Source organism: Phlebotomus argentipes, unplaced genomic scaffold (genome assembly GCF_947086385.1).
Source record: "Phlebotomus argentipes unplaced genomic scaffold, Phlebotomus argentipes genome assembly scaffold_18, whole genome shotgun sequence".
NCBI lineage: Eukaryota > Metazoa > Arthropoda > Insecta > Diptera > Psychodidae > Phlebotomus > Phlebotomus argentipes.
In genome coordinates, this window is record NW_026776177.1 from 10,602,513 (window position 1) to 10,615,441 (window position 12,929).

Genomic DNA, 12,929 nt, shown 5'->3' on the forward strand with positions numbered 1-12,929 from the left:
CCTGAACTTTTCAATAAAATATCTTGAGATGTCTTGAGATACAGCAATATTTTAATACAGAAAATACATTTATCCTGCCAGACCGGCTTTCTGGCGGCACTTTTGCATGAGAATCCGCAGCACAAACTGCTTCCGGGACAACTGCCGGACGTGCTTCAGGAACACTTCAAGATCTATGACACCGTTTCTCAGCGCCTCACCCAGATAGTAGATTGCATCCTCCGTGGCAGCCTCATCGGCGAAGGCATTCAGAAGCTGACGATAGAGCGGAGCAGTTGTGCTCACTGCCTCGTCCACGTCAATTCCATCCTTGCGCTCAAATGCCTCCAGAGACTTGTCCATTTCCCCATTCTTGTCATTCAGCACTGAGAGGTGCCGCTTGAGGTCGGCCTCCTCCTTCTCCAGTGACGAAATAATTTCCTCAATCTTGCTGCGACCTTCCTGTAGTTCCTGCTTTGTTCTTTTGAGCGTATCCAACTCAGCTTGACGCTGGTTTACCCTCTCCACGATACGTCGCCACATTTTCTCCTCCACGGCACTCAGAAGAGACGCCCTGATGTGCTCATCAGTGATCGTTCCCTGTCCCGAAGCGTTGTTTGCGTATGGCGATGGATAAGTAGTGTTGGGCATAGGCATATCAATGGGATAAGATGTGGGATTGGTGGCTGCGGTGGTCGGCGGGTATGGCACAAAGTTGCTGGATCCGCCGGCAGCCGGATACGGAGGGTATCCTGTTGGGTAAGGCGGATAGGCACCACCCACATTCGCCTGAGGCTGAGGCATGTTGAAGTTAGTTGGATACGGCGCTGTATTGGCTTTGGGCTTGCTGTACACCGGCATAAAGTCTCCGAATGTGATAATCATCACCTGAATCAAGCCCTCGAGATCAGAGGAACTCTAAAGAACAGAGGATTCAAAATTCAAATTAAGAATATGACTGTATCCTAGCCTAAAGTGCTCTTTACCGGCTGCCAATCGTGAAGATAAGGCAAATACACCTTCCCATTGTGATCCACGAACTGGGAAACCTTGATGTGCATCTCCGGAGTAGGTTTTACATAGCACATTGGAGCATTGTTGGGATGAGTGTCCATGAGAATTATGCAAATCGGGATGTGATACGTGTTCTCTGCAGATAAGAAGGCAATGTTATTTGAAGTTCTGAAGAGATAACAGGCACTTATGACTCATACGTTTATAGCTCACGGGAATTGTGCCCTGGAGTCTGACCAACACTTTACTGCTCCCATCGTTGAAGACTGCAAAAAGTTCCCGGAAGTGTCAATTATCTTGTTATCATTCGTGATTTCACAATTCTCCATTTCTCTCACCATAGTCCTCAGCCACATATGTCAGTCCATGATAAATACGCATCACCTGCAGCACATCCTTCTTGGCGACGTTCACATTGCGATACTTTCCGGAGATAAAGTAGATAAATTAGCGAACAACAAAGGCCACTTCATGGAAAAAAATGATGAGCAATACATACTTTTGACTTCACCAGCAATTGGTGCACTTCATCTGGCGAAGCCATGCTTCTTTACAATTTTAACCAAGTACAACAACAGCCGCAGCAAGTCTACAGACAGAAATCAGTGGAAATCCACTGAGAAACAAGAGGAGACGTGAAAAACTATTTTTCCTCACAGCGCTGAAAAGAATGGCGGAGCTCTAATGCTACTGATTGCCGCACAGAGGCTCTGGATGCGCCAAAGAGATGTACAGCCATCGGGCAACCCGCGCACTCACACACTCGCAATCGCATCGTTCTCGTAGTCGGCCATATTGTGAATTTTCACTTATTTCGGGACTGTGTGCTGTGAATTTGCAAATTTGTTTTCAACGAAGAAACTGAATTATTTAGCGGGCAACTCGCAAGGATACGCTGGATGCTGGTCCCCAAGGCGCTTCTGATAGTTGGCTAAGCAGGTTTAACGGTGAGTGCGCCTCAGGAGCCCCGAGAAAAGTGGACAAAAAACTGTGGCAGTGCCTCAGGAAAATTGTTTTTTCACCCTCACTTGGCATACTTCGCGAGCATGAGTGGGCGCTCCGGCGTCTCCGCAGCGCCCCCGGTGAACCTTTGCCCAGCACAGCACTGGTGAACTCTGCCCCCTCTCATGACACCCATCGAGTGAGCCTTCTGTGGTGGACAATTGACGGGCTTTCGCACGCCAGTGACGGGCTTCCGGAGTGGGTTTTTCTCGGTTTTTCATAACGCCCAGGAGGAGAATTGTTCATTGGGGCGCGTAGTGAAAATTGAGAAAATTAACATTAGCGCCTGCACGATGTGCCACCAGGGGCGCCAGAGTCGCGTGGCCTATATTCCGTATACTGCATTTCGTGGCGATGAGCTTTCACGTTTCACTTTAATGTATAGCGGAAATATTTGTACTACTTTACTCTCTCTCAAAGCGCTCAATAATGCTAAATTTCTTTTAACACAGAGTGAGAGACTTGAAGTGCTGGGTGGGTTTTTTCGTCGTTCTGCTCGGGTCAGTGATTGTGAGATGATTGGCAGTGAAAAGGGGGAAAGGGAAGTGGCGCAAAATGTGGGTCATGCGTTTCTTCATTGGGTCAAGATTAGTGGAATCTGGCGAAGAACCGAAGTTGTCGATGTGAAAGAATTTTTGGGCAATTCAGTGATTCTTCTGATCTTTCCTGAATATTAGGGGAGAGCAGATTTCCTGTTGTTGTAATATTTTTTTTAACAAATCATGGAATTATCACTGATTCTGCGCCATTTTTTTCATAATTGCTAAATTTCTGAAAAAAAACATCTGCAACTAAAATCGCAGCACTGTGATTCGGAGATGATAGATTTATTTTTGATCACTATCAATATTAATTATTTCATTTTGAAGCAAATCTTTGAAGTAAATTATTATTTTTATTATGCACTCAATCTGTTTCTATGCCCCGTGTCCGTAACATCTGGACGCATTTTCACGTTAATATCAATGTTAGAGATTATTGAGAGTTGTCAGAGCACCGAAAGCACTTGAAATTGGTGTATTTCAGTCTAAAAGCGACTGTTTTCCACCAGCTGAGGTGGAATTTGTTTCGGTTATCTTGAAGATAAGTGGGAAACTTATGTAAAGATTAGTGGTTTAATTGATAGTGAAGTGCCTCATAACAATAGCTCTAGGTGTATATTAATTAATTAAATTTACTGATTTACACTTTGGTAGGCGGAGCCTTCGCGAAGGCGGGACTTTCGAGGTATTTACACTAGGCGCACATGTTTTTCTAGCAATTCAGTAAGTGTGATCAGTTGTTTGCACAGTAAAAGCAATTGAAGCACCATAGAGAGTATTAATTAGAATAAACAAGGCACATGCATTGAGTGTAGAAAGTTTGCTGGCATCACTTCAATAACTTCAGTCTGTGTGGGTCAGGAAATGTTTCTAAAATTGAGGCTGTCAGATACAAGTTTGAGAAGCACGAGAGTGAGAGAGAATGATTTTCGCTCGGGTTTGGCTTAATTAATGAAAAATGGATTTTCGTGAAAGAAATTTGCACTGCTGGTATCAGTTTTAGACTCTATGTCTCTAGTCAGACTAAACCGCGCTTATACATGCATAATATTGGGTTCAGTGTAAACATTTTTGCGAATACAATGCTAAAAATGTTGCTCACACATGATACATAATTTATTGCGATCTTCACTTGACCCCTCGCGTTCTTTATTGCAAATGTGTGTATATAAATAGTTGTGGAACAATTAGTGAGTGGATGAGAGGAGTTTTTAATGAATTTGTCAGTGAGATGGATTGTTGAAAGGAAAAGGAGAATGTAATGTCAATTTTTTATGTGTCTTTTCTTGTATATTTGCAGGAAAAGAGAAAGCAGAAAAACAGGGGGATGAAATTGGATCAGTGTTATTGTGAGATGAAAGAGCAGTTCACTAATAATTAGTTTAAAACTTGATGAAAAATCTGTGAAGCCCAGATATAGCAGAGTTATATGTGGTCATCGAATAATAGAATCGAAAAGGAAGCATAGAAAAATCCCGAGAGAAGTGTGTGTACTTGTGTGATAGAGCGTGTTTTTTGTGTGCAGAAGAATAATAATAATACTGTGGTGGTTTGTAATAATCAGAGGAAAAAGTATAGTGAGGAAAAAAAGACAAGTGTGATCAGCTAAATAAAAACGTCGCGCGGCGCATTCCTTGGCGAACCACTGAATTTCCCCAGTTTCCACACCATACAGCGAACCCCAGATTATATTGCTAAATAGAAGAAGAGTAGCAGGAGGAAAACTTCGGGAAAATCTGATCTGTGAGAAGTAATTTCTTCTCAGGAGCCCCAGACACGCACGAGACTCTTGTCAACTGGACATCGGCGGAGAAGGCTTGATTATCGAAGGGTAGGAAATTTATTGCATTCGAGCTGTATTGTAGATACAATGCTGTTGACACTGCGACGTTGTTAGGGAGGCGGACAGACAATTCTATTTCTGTGTTCTCTCTGTGATCTGCCCAGTAAATAGAGGCACAAAGTTGTGACGGGGCTTTTAGGAAACGTAATTGCAGTTGAGAGTGTAAAGTTAACCAGCTTATCTCTCGCTCATTCTCTGTTTTGAGGGCTTCATTCAATATATTGTGTCTTTCGACATTATTTTTATATATTCAGTGAACCTGAGCGCGCGGTGGTAACGGAAATATTACGGAAAATTGTACAATATCCTTTGAATAACAACTGACTGTGGCTCGTGGGGAGCATCGCGTGGCGTGTAAAATTGCTATTTTGGAAACAATGTATGTGTATGCACGAGGCGGTGTGAAAAATAAGCAAAAACAGGAGAGCTCTACTGGTTTTTCTTTCACAATAAACACACATATCACAGTAGATAGAGTTCACGAAATGGTTTTTTGCGTGGTGTCTGAGCCGCCCTATCAGCTGAAATAATGTGGACGAACAAAACTACTCATCCGTGCTTGTATTTAATTAATAGTCATTAAAATTTTCTATTTATCTTCTTTGTACGTGTGAATATCCGCCACAGACTTGCCAAGAGTGTTTAAGCCACACAACAAAAGCGAGCGAAGGGAGAGAAAAGAGGAGAAATGGCAGCCCCAAATCCACAGCTCGACGCACAGCTCTCAACTGCTCCAAAGTATGGGACTCTGATTCCAAATAGGATCTTTGTGGGTGGCATAAGGTAATGTGAGAATGCACATGACAATGTTGCAATGTTGCAACTTTGCAACTATAATGTTTATTGTTGTTGTTTTTTCGTCTCTCTTGCAGTGGCGATACAACAGAGTCTGAGCTTTGTCGAGTGTTCTCAGCCTATGGGAATGTCAAGTCCACGAAAATCATTGTTGATCGCGCTGGTGTAAGCAAAGGTTACGGATTTGTGACTTTTGAGACAGAACAGGAAGCTCAGCGGCTACAGAGTGATGTAAGTATTAGGAATTTCCGGGTGGGTTAAATGTATACAGTACATTATGTGTGTTTTATTTACAATTGTACCATAAGTTAGATGATGGATTTGTACCTAAACGTCTTTGGGCTTAGGATCTGGATGTGGTCCATACAGTTGATCCTCTGCGAGATGTAAGACACAAATGTAATGATGATGCTATCTTCTCTCTTCGTAGGGTGAGTGTGTTGTGCTGCGCGATCGCAAGCTGAATATTGCGCCTGCTATTAAGAAGCAGTCAGTGTGCACAACAAATGGCGCTATTTACTACGCAGCAACACCCCCAACACCCATGAGCAATATGCCGATCGATCAATTTGCCGCTGTGTACCCTCCAGGTAGTTGTTGTTTTGCACTGCTTGTGGATCACGATATGCAATTAATGCTGTAAAACATTGTTTTTTGGATCTTATAGGTGTGCCAACTTTATATCCGCCATCGATGCCGTACCAACCATTTTATCAATACTATAGTGTGCCAATGGTAAATAATACTTGTCCAATAGTATGTATTTTGTGTGGTTACTATTTATCGTGCTTCCTTATTTTTTCTACATTGCTCCATTTACGAATTAATGAACAAAAACAGAAAAGAGTCAAGAAGGAAACTTCTGAGTTCATATTTACATCTTCTCACATTATCCTGAAAGCAATACATTTGATAACACCAGACGATTTTCTTAGTCAGGAATAGTTGAGATCTATTGCTGACTTATAGTGTTTAATTATGTGTATGTGTAGAATTTACAGTTTTTTTACTTCATTATATATTTTACAATGATTTTTTTTTCTTTTATATTTAGAAATTTAAAGATATTTTTCTGATTTTATTTTTCCGTAGCAACGCTAAAGTAGATGATATTATTGGACGATGAACACACTTGATTTCTTCCCAAAGACACACTCTAAAGGATATTTTTTGGCGGATTTTTCAAACAGACTGAGAGAGAGAAGAGTAATTTCAATTGAATTATTTTTATCTACACTTGTTTTGCTGTTTCTTTTTTCAAATATTGCACTGTAAATATATAGTGTTGATGTTGGGCAAGAGAAAAGAGAGGTTTAAAAACAAATTGAAATGCGAGATATGCTTTGAAGGTTTTGGTTTATTTGTTAATTTTGCAAAAAATACTCACTATTGGGATACTAATTTTTGACATCCTTAATTATTTTTCTGTAATTCGTTGATTAGTTACTTTTTTGTATACTTTCTAAACCACAAAATTACTTGCTGAAACAAATCGATCATCGCCAAAAGAAGTGTGTGCTCAAGATGATTCAAAGTATGTATCACAAAAGTATTATTTAGCCTTTATTTTCTTTGTTTATTTGAAAAGTTTCGTATATATTTGATGAAAAAAGGGCATTTCATCGGATGAATTTGTTCACAGGTAAAAGAAAATACAGTGTTTATTTTATAGTAGATTAGATTTCGACTTTTCAATAAAGTTCGTGTTTACAAATTCACCAAAAAATATATTGATCTTGTATAGATGAGAACAATATCTATCTAAAACAAAAGAAGTATATTGTTTATAATTCTTTTTTTTCTATGTTTTTGTTGTTGGTATTTTAACATCTGTACCTTGTTAAGATCTTTCCTCCTTTTTTTAATTTATTGCTTTCTCCATCTCATTTGACTATGTGACAATTGGTTTTCTTTTGCGTAGCTGGTGATTCACATTTTGGGGGCATAATAATTAAATCTTTTGTACTTTTCCTCCTAAAAAAAAGAGTCAAGACAATTTATTCTCTAAAAAAGATTAAATAAGGAAGCACCTTACACTTTGCTTTCAATTTGTGCTAGTGTTGATCTTCAGATGGAAATTACTTTTTCACGTTGTACTTTCTTTCTTTTCGAAATGTTACAGAATGTTCCCACTATTTGGCCTCAAAACTACCAAGGTAAGAGAGAGAGAGAGAGAGAGAAACTAATGGAGATCTACTTTTGCCTTTCCTTTATTGCCATTAATGTAACCTCTATCGCCTCTTTTATTTTCTTTCCCTGTCAAATTTATTGTTGTTCATTTGAAGAGGAAAAGAAAAAGAAACACATGTTATTCTACCATTTGATTGTGGGAAAAATGATTGGCGTGTGATATTAATTGTGATTTGTTCTCTTGGTTTCCTTTCAGGTATCTATCCATGTTAAAGGAAAATAGTTCGAAAACCAGTGATATTTGTATCAACATCAATTAATTGATACCCCGTAAATTGCGTGTTTGGTGAAGCCCTGCACGGATTATATTTTAGTCAAACCATGAATTTCGAGCAATAGCTGACTTTATTACATTAAACTCGAAATTTCGCAAGATGTGTGCCCAACATTCTGGGACGAGTATGAGATGATGGGAAAAAGGATGTTATTTAAATGGAAGGCAAGAAAAAATTACATTGTAGAAATCGGATGAAGGATGTTTAGTTAAGACGGTTGCACCAAAGAAATGAGAAGAAGAAGAAGAGGACGAATAGACAGAAAGGAAGAAAATGTTGTGAAACATTTCTGATTCTTCTGATTAATATTCAATTGGATTTATGTTATGATGGAAAAATTATTTAAAATTTCATTTTGGAAATTAATAATAATATTTATATATATACAATATATAGATAATATAAAATATACAAAAAGATAAAAAAATAAGTATAAAAACTCAATGATTAAACTCAACATATAGGAATGATTCAAGATGGATGAAGGAGAAAAATCTATTGAAAGCTACAAATTGTTAAAGCATATATAAGCAACTATTCTATAAAGGTACGCATATATAAGTATATATTTTAAAAGAGAGAATGTGTAATTCACAAGAATCATATATATAGAATATATATATATATTCTAGAGAAGAAGACAAACAAGAATATTAAACACTTTTACTGATGATGAAGAAGAGAGAATGATAGAGAAAATAACTAAACAGCCGTATATCAAAAAAAAGACAAAAAATGCATCAGAATAACCAAGATATTTACTGTAAAACTAACGAATGATCCTACTAAATTCTTTCTCCAAAATTTTTAGGGTAAAAATACGTTCTATAAATACATACAGTTGGAATGTTTGATTGTAGATTGAATTTAAAAAAAAAAAGAAAATCTACAGAACATCACAATGTTCTTCGCAACATCGACAAGTTTTTTTCGTCTATTTTTCAACATCTGCATTTCAACTGTGTGTATTTTGGAAGTCAACTGATGTGGCAAAAAAAACACTATTGATATATTGATATATGATTCACAACTATAATACAATTAAGTGTCAATTTTAATTGAAAGGAGACGAAAAACCTTTAGACATTAATTACTGCATAAATATTGTGTATGTCTGTACATGGCGAAATTGTTGGAAGGAAGATGAAACAGAAGGAAGCAAATAACTTAACTGATGATAAACCAAAATATAAACGCAGCACATAAACACTTAGGTTTACTTTTTGGAAAGGAGAACATTTTTTTAAATAGGTGCAGAGAGAACAAGCAGAAACAGTGATAAAGTATTGTTATGTGGGATATAAAGTGTTGGAGGTTCAACATTTAGTCTGACTTGCCTCTAATTTTTGATAAAATTGGTTCAATGAGTGAAAAGTAGAGAAAAAAAAATAACAAACGGATTCGTTCAAATGCGGAAATGATAGCAAGATGTTGAAGCTACTTAAGGATAGACAAAAAAAACAATGTGGTGCCTTTAGCAAGTGTATGGAACTCCTTTTTGATTACGCTTGTTAGTTATCAACATCAGGAAGTTTGGGATTTATTTGTCTTGATACGCTCAAATGCATTTTGCCAGGCTTTTTTCTATTATCTCACGACAAACCTCTCACAATTTACATCCTACAGCAAGTAAATCCTGCTAAATCATTTTTAGTTATGTTTTCTATTATGTCAATTGATTGTTCTTTTGCTGTCAATAGGCATGAACATGATTAGATGGTCCTTCTGCAAGTGAAAATGTAATCGTGTTCATACTTCAATGAGGGAGAAAAAAGTGGACTGTGGTTCAGTATAGCGGAAAAGTTTAGTGTGTTTCTTGTCTTTGCGAGAGGGAAAAGTTTGACATTCTGAATAAGCTTTGAATCAAGATAAATGGCAGTTCTTCACAGTTTCTTTTTAAGATCTTTCATTGGACACTCACAGGAATAGGAAGAAATAGGTGCATTGGGACACAATGTAACAGAAATTTACTTTTGATATTTTTTTACTTTTCACGAGCGAAGTTTACTCAAGACGTCCAACTTTTTCTTCATGCATGGTTGAAATGCACTGAAATTCTTAAAACTGAATCACTCCGAAAAAAAACGACCTAATATAAAATGAGCGAAATATTTATTAGGAGTAATTCTAAAAAGGAATATTTATACACAAAGTTTTACTCAGAATACACTCTTGTATTCCACTGACTAAAATATTTATTTCACTCTAATTTATAAATCTTGTAGTCTGTATTGATAAATAGAGGGGAGAACAACTTCAATTAAGGATGAAAGAGAGCAAATAGAAAAATCTCCTAGTATTTAAAAATATCAAGAATGAAAAGAAGAAAACAATTATTTAAAACAACTTAAGAATATACTACTAGACTAATTGTATCTTAAGACCTCTGAATTATTGACCTTTATTTCCAATTCTAAACTATTATGTGGAGATATTTATCTCAGAATCATAGTTGCAAAATTCATATTTACCATGAAAAATATATACACAGTAAAATATTATTATATTGAAAAAAATATTTCTATTAATAAATGAATGAAAAGTCAAAATAGATATTAATCATAGAAACAAGATGAATATAATGGAATTATAGGTGAGAATGTCATACCAAAACATATTTCAGAGAAAAGGAAATTTTAGATTAAAAAGCAATACAAGTCGTGAGTAAAGAGAAATTATAGCAAAAAAAGATGGAAATGAAGACAGATGGTATATAAAAAAAATTTTTTGAAATAAAAGAAAAATAACTTGGTGATATTTTGAACTAAAATATATTAATGAAAAAGAGTAAAAAGAAATGAAACAATTCATAGTGTAATGCAAGTAATTATAGGAAAATGCAATGCTAAGTTAATGTTTTTCCTCTTTAAGTATAAACCTGTGTCATTTTTTATTGAAGTTTTGTTATCCGGCAATGACTACTGAAATACGTTAAAAATGTCGCGTCATTGAAGACAGTTTTGTTAATTATAATTTCTTTACTTTCAATGAATAAAAAATGAAATAGAAGAAAAAACTCCACGCCGCATTGGTAATAAAAAAGTGAAAAGAAGATATGTTTTTAATGAAATGACAATAATTTAGTAAGATAAAAAACGGAAAAGGTGAAAATTGCAACTAATAACAAATAAGAAGTCACTGAAATGAGATTATTTATTGTTTTACCTTCTATGTTATGACTTGTTATGGGTTTTATTTAACACTTCAACTTGATTTCATGTACAGAACGGACATGAACTGCCAAAACCTAGGTGAAAAACAAACATAGAGAAAGCATCTCGGAAAGACTTGATCATATTTTTTCTCTTCATTATTATTTTTTTGTATTATTATGTACGAAGACGTACAATATTTATAAAACTCTGTTATATGGAATAATTTATTTATAGTGAAAAATGGCGAAGAAATGAAAGCAAAGGTGGAAAATCTAATATAAATTATAATAGAAGAACAATAATTAGTGAATGACTTGAGTAATAAGTTGGATTAGTGCATGCATAAAACCTACAATTAATAAAGAGATAGAAATGGTTTCATATATTGTTTTAAATTAGTTATTCATATATATAAAAATAAATTATATTACAAGGAAGGACGAATGAAGAAAAAAAACAATGTAGATGTCGATATCAAATTATATAAATTTTTATAATCAAAAAAGTACAGAATGTCTCTCAACAAGTGCGGAGAAATCAAAGCACACACAAATTATATATTTAAAAAAAAAAGTGAAGTGAGAAAAAATTCAGAAAACATTGATGAATATATAGAAAATATTTATAAAATAAATATAAAATTACTGTTTAGCGGTTGTGTGCGAAGGAATGAAATATACTCCTGATGAATTGATGGGATTTTCAATTGAAGATCTCATTGATTTCGAGGCTGGATAACAACACTATCCGAAAGGAGTATTGGCAATTTTTTAGGAATAAAAGGACACTTTGTTGCGATCCAAATTGAGTGAGACTGTTCGATGGATTGATTACGAGCATGGAGACATTTTTTCATACAATAATTTAAATGGAAATAACACCTGAGATGCAAATGAAGCAATTGTCGTTCCGCAGTGCGCCTCCTCTTGAATTGTTCTCTGGCCTAAGGAACTTGAGAATAGGAATATTAAATATTCGACGATTGAGGATATTTGCTGCAAGAGTGATAATTGCTTCAGTTTGAATCGATTTGTAGAACAAAACTCCGCGATACAGTGAGACAGTTACTTAACGATGACTTTGGACGATGATGGATGGAAATAGTAAAGTAAAAATCTTGTTATCATTTCACTTTCTGAAATGATTATATTGTTATATACATATTTAAAATATAAAAACAAACAAGAGAAACCCTAAACATAAATTTTTGAAGCCAAGCAGACGGTAAATGGAGAGTTTGTCTCGAAAACTTAAATGTTTTTTATCAATACCAAGAAGTAAAATTGGTCATGACTCCGAATAAAATATTATACATATTGAACTGGAAGGAAGAAAAAAAAACATCTATATTAAAAGAATAAGAAAAAAGTATAACTTTATTCGTATATGTGATAGACTAAACAAATAAATAATATACAAACAAGGAATGTAGATGAAAAAAAATATTAAAAATATTCATAAAGGAATATTCTCTAAAAAGCAAGAAAAGATATATTTAGAGCGCATCTCGGCGATAACGATATTAATATAATTTTAATAAGTGAATAATGAAAAGAAACACTACAAATTCTTCCCCCAAGAAATGGTCTTAGGAATGAAAAAAAAATAAAATTTTGAAAGAAAAAATTAAATGGCAAAGACACAATTTTCGAGAATTTAAAAAGTATTTATTAGATCATCAAGATCGAACTATTATAATTTCCCCAAGGGAGTTGCAATGTGTCAGACAGTTAGCATAATGTGAATTATTATTATTATATCTAAAGAAGAAAAGAAAAATATGTACTTAATAAACACTAAATAAATTCGCAGACCATTACGGGATATTATATTAAAGGAAAAGCTGAGAGAGAGAGATGGTGTGAGAAAAAAAGAAGCAGAGACAGTGTAAAGATAGAAGAATAAACTATAGGAACTAAAAGAGAAAAAGGTTAAATAGTTAAGAACAACATGAAAGGCTGTAATTTTAAGTGAAAAACTAATATAAATACAAGTGAAAACGAGTAATAAACAAAATTTTAACTTAGGTAATGTAATATTATTGATAAAATAAATTAATTGTAAGTCATGAACAGTAGAGCTTTGGTGTTTTCTTGCACGTTTTCAGCAATTCCAAGGCAGAATGCAGATTGGG

At 35.1% G+C, this 12,929-nt stretch overlaps 2 protein-coding genes across 7 annotated transcripts; one reads left to right on the forward strand and one right to left on the reverse strand.

Annotated features, from left to right (window-relative positions):
- Nucleotides 1–31: 31 nt before the first annotated feature.
- Nucleotides 32–4,831, reverse strand: LOC132260966 (tumor susceptibility gene 101 protein). 2 transcript variants are annotated; one of them, XM_059759408.1, is made up of 6 exons: nucleotides 4,814–4,831; nucleotides 1,493–1,609; nucleotides 1,332–1,416; nucleotides 1,194–1,259; nucleotides 966–1,129; nucleotides 32–897 (listed from the first exon to the last, which is right to left on the reverse strand). In XM_059759408.1, exons 2-6 carry the CDS (start codon nucleotides 1,535–1,537, stop codon nucleotides 70–72), a joined length of 1,188 nt encoding a protein of 395 aa, XP_059615391.1. In that variant the 5' UTR covers nucleotides 1,538–1,609; nucleotides 4,814–4,831; the 3' UTR covers nucleotides 32–69. The 2 variants fall into 2 exon arrangements, with proteins under 2 accessions (XP_059615391.1, XP_059615390.1); XM_059759407.1 differs by lacking the exon at nucleotides 4,814–4,831 and having other exon boundaries at nucleotides 1,493–1,704.
- On the forward strand, nucleotides 1,767–12,872 carry LOC132260972 (protein boule). 5 transcript variants are annotated; one of them, XM_059759413.1, is made up of 8 exons: nucleotides 1,767–1,940; nucleotides 3,838–4,368; nucleotides 5,008–5,163; nucleotides 5,253–5,406; nucleotides 5,606–5,765; nucleotides 5,843–5,931; nucleotides 7,298–7,331; nucleotides 7,562–12,872. In XM_059759413.1, the coding sequence occupies exons 3-8, from the start codon at nucleotides 5,069–5,071 to the stop codon at nucleotides 7,576–7,578; spliced, it is 549 nt and encodes a 182-aa protein (XP_059615396.1). In that variant the 5' UTR covers nucleotides 1,767–1,940; nucleotides 3,838–4,368; nucleotides 5,008–5,068; the 3' UTR covers nucleotides 7,579–12,872. The 5 variants fall into 5 exon arrangements, with proteins under 5 accessions (XP_059615396.1, XP_059615399.1, XP_059615400.1 ...); XM_059759416.1 differs by having other exon boundaries at nucleotides 5,843–5,910; XM_059759414.1 differs by lacking the exon at nucleotides 1,767–1,940 and adding an exon at nucleotides 3,560–3,759.
- Nucleotides 12,873–12,929: the final 57 nt, after the last annotated feature.

What these genes read in the sequence shown, in the direction of transcription:
- LOC132260972 (XM_059759413.1), top strand. Translation starts at nt 5,069, where the DNA reads ATGGCAGCCCCAAATCCACAGCTCGACGCACAGCTCTCAACTGCTCCA. An exon ending in CTCAGCGGCTACAGAGTGAT is followed by an intron (nt 5,407 to 5,605) that starts GTAAGTATTAGG and finishes CTCTCTTCGTAG; the next exon opens with GGTGAGTGTGTTGTGCTGCG. An exon ending in TGCCGCTGTGTACCCTCCAG is followed by an intron (nt 5,766 to 5,842) that starts GTAGTTGTTGTT and finishes TGGATCTTATAG; the next exon opens with GTGTGCCAACTTTATATCCG.
- LOC132260966 (XM_059759408.1), bottom strand. Translation starts at nt 1,537, where the DNA reads ATGGCTTCGCCAGATGAAGTGCACCAATTGCTGGTGAAGTCAAAA. An exon ending in AATTGCTGGTGAAGTCAAAA is followed by an intron (nt 1,417 to 1,492) that starts GTATGTATTGCT and finishes ATCTCCGGAAAG; the next exon opens with TATCGCAATGTGAACGTCGC. An exon ending in AATTCCCGTGAGCTATAAAC is followed by an intron (nt 1,130 to 1,193) that starts GTATGAGTCATA and finishes TCTTATCTGCAG; the next exon opens with AGAACACGTATCACATCCCG.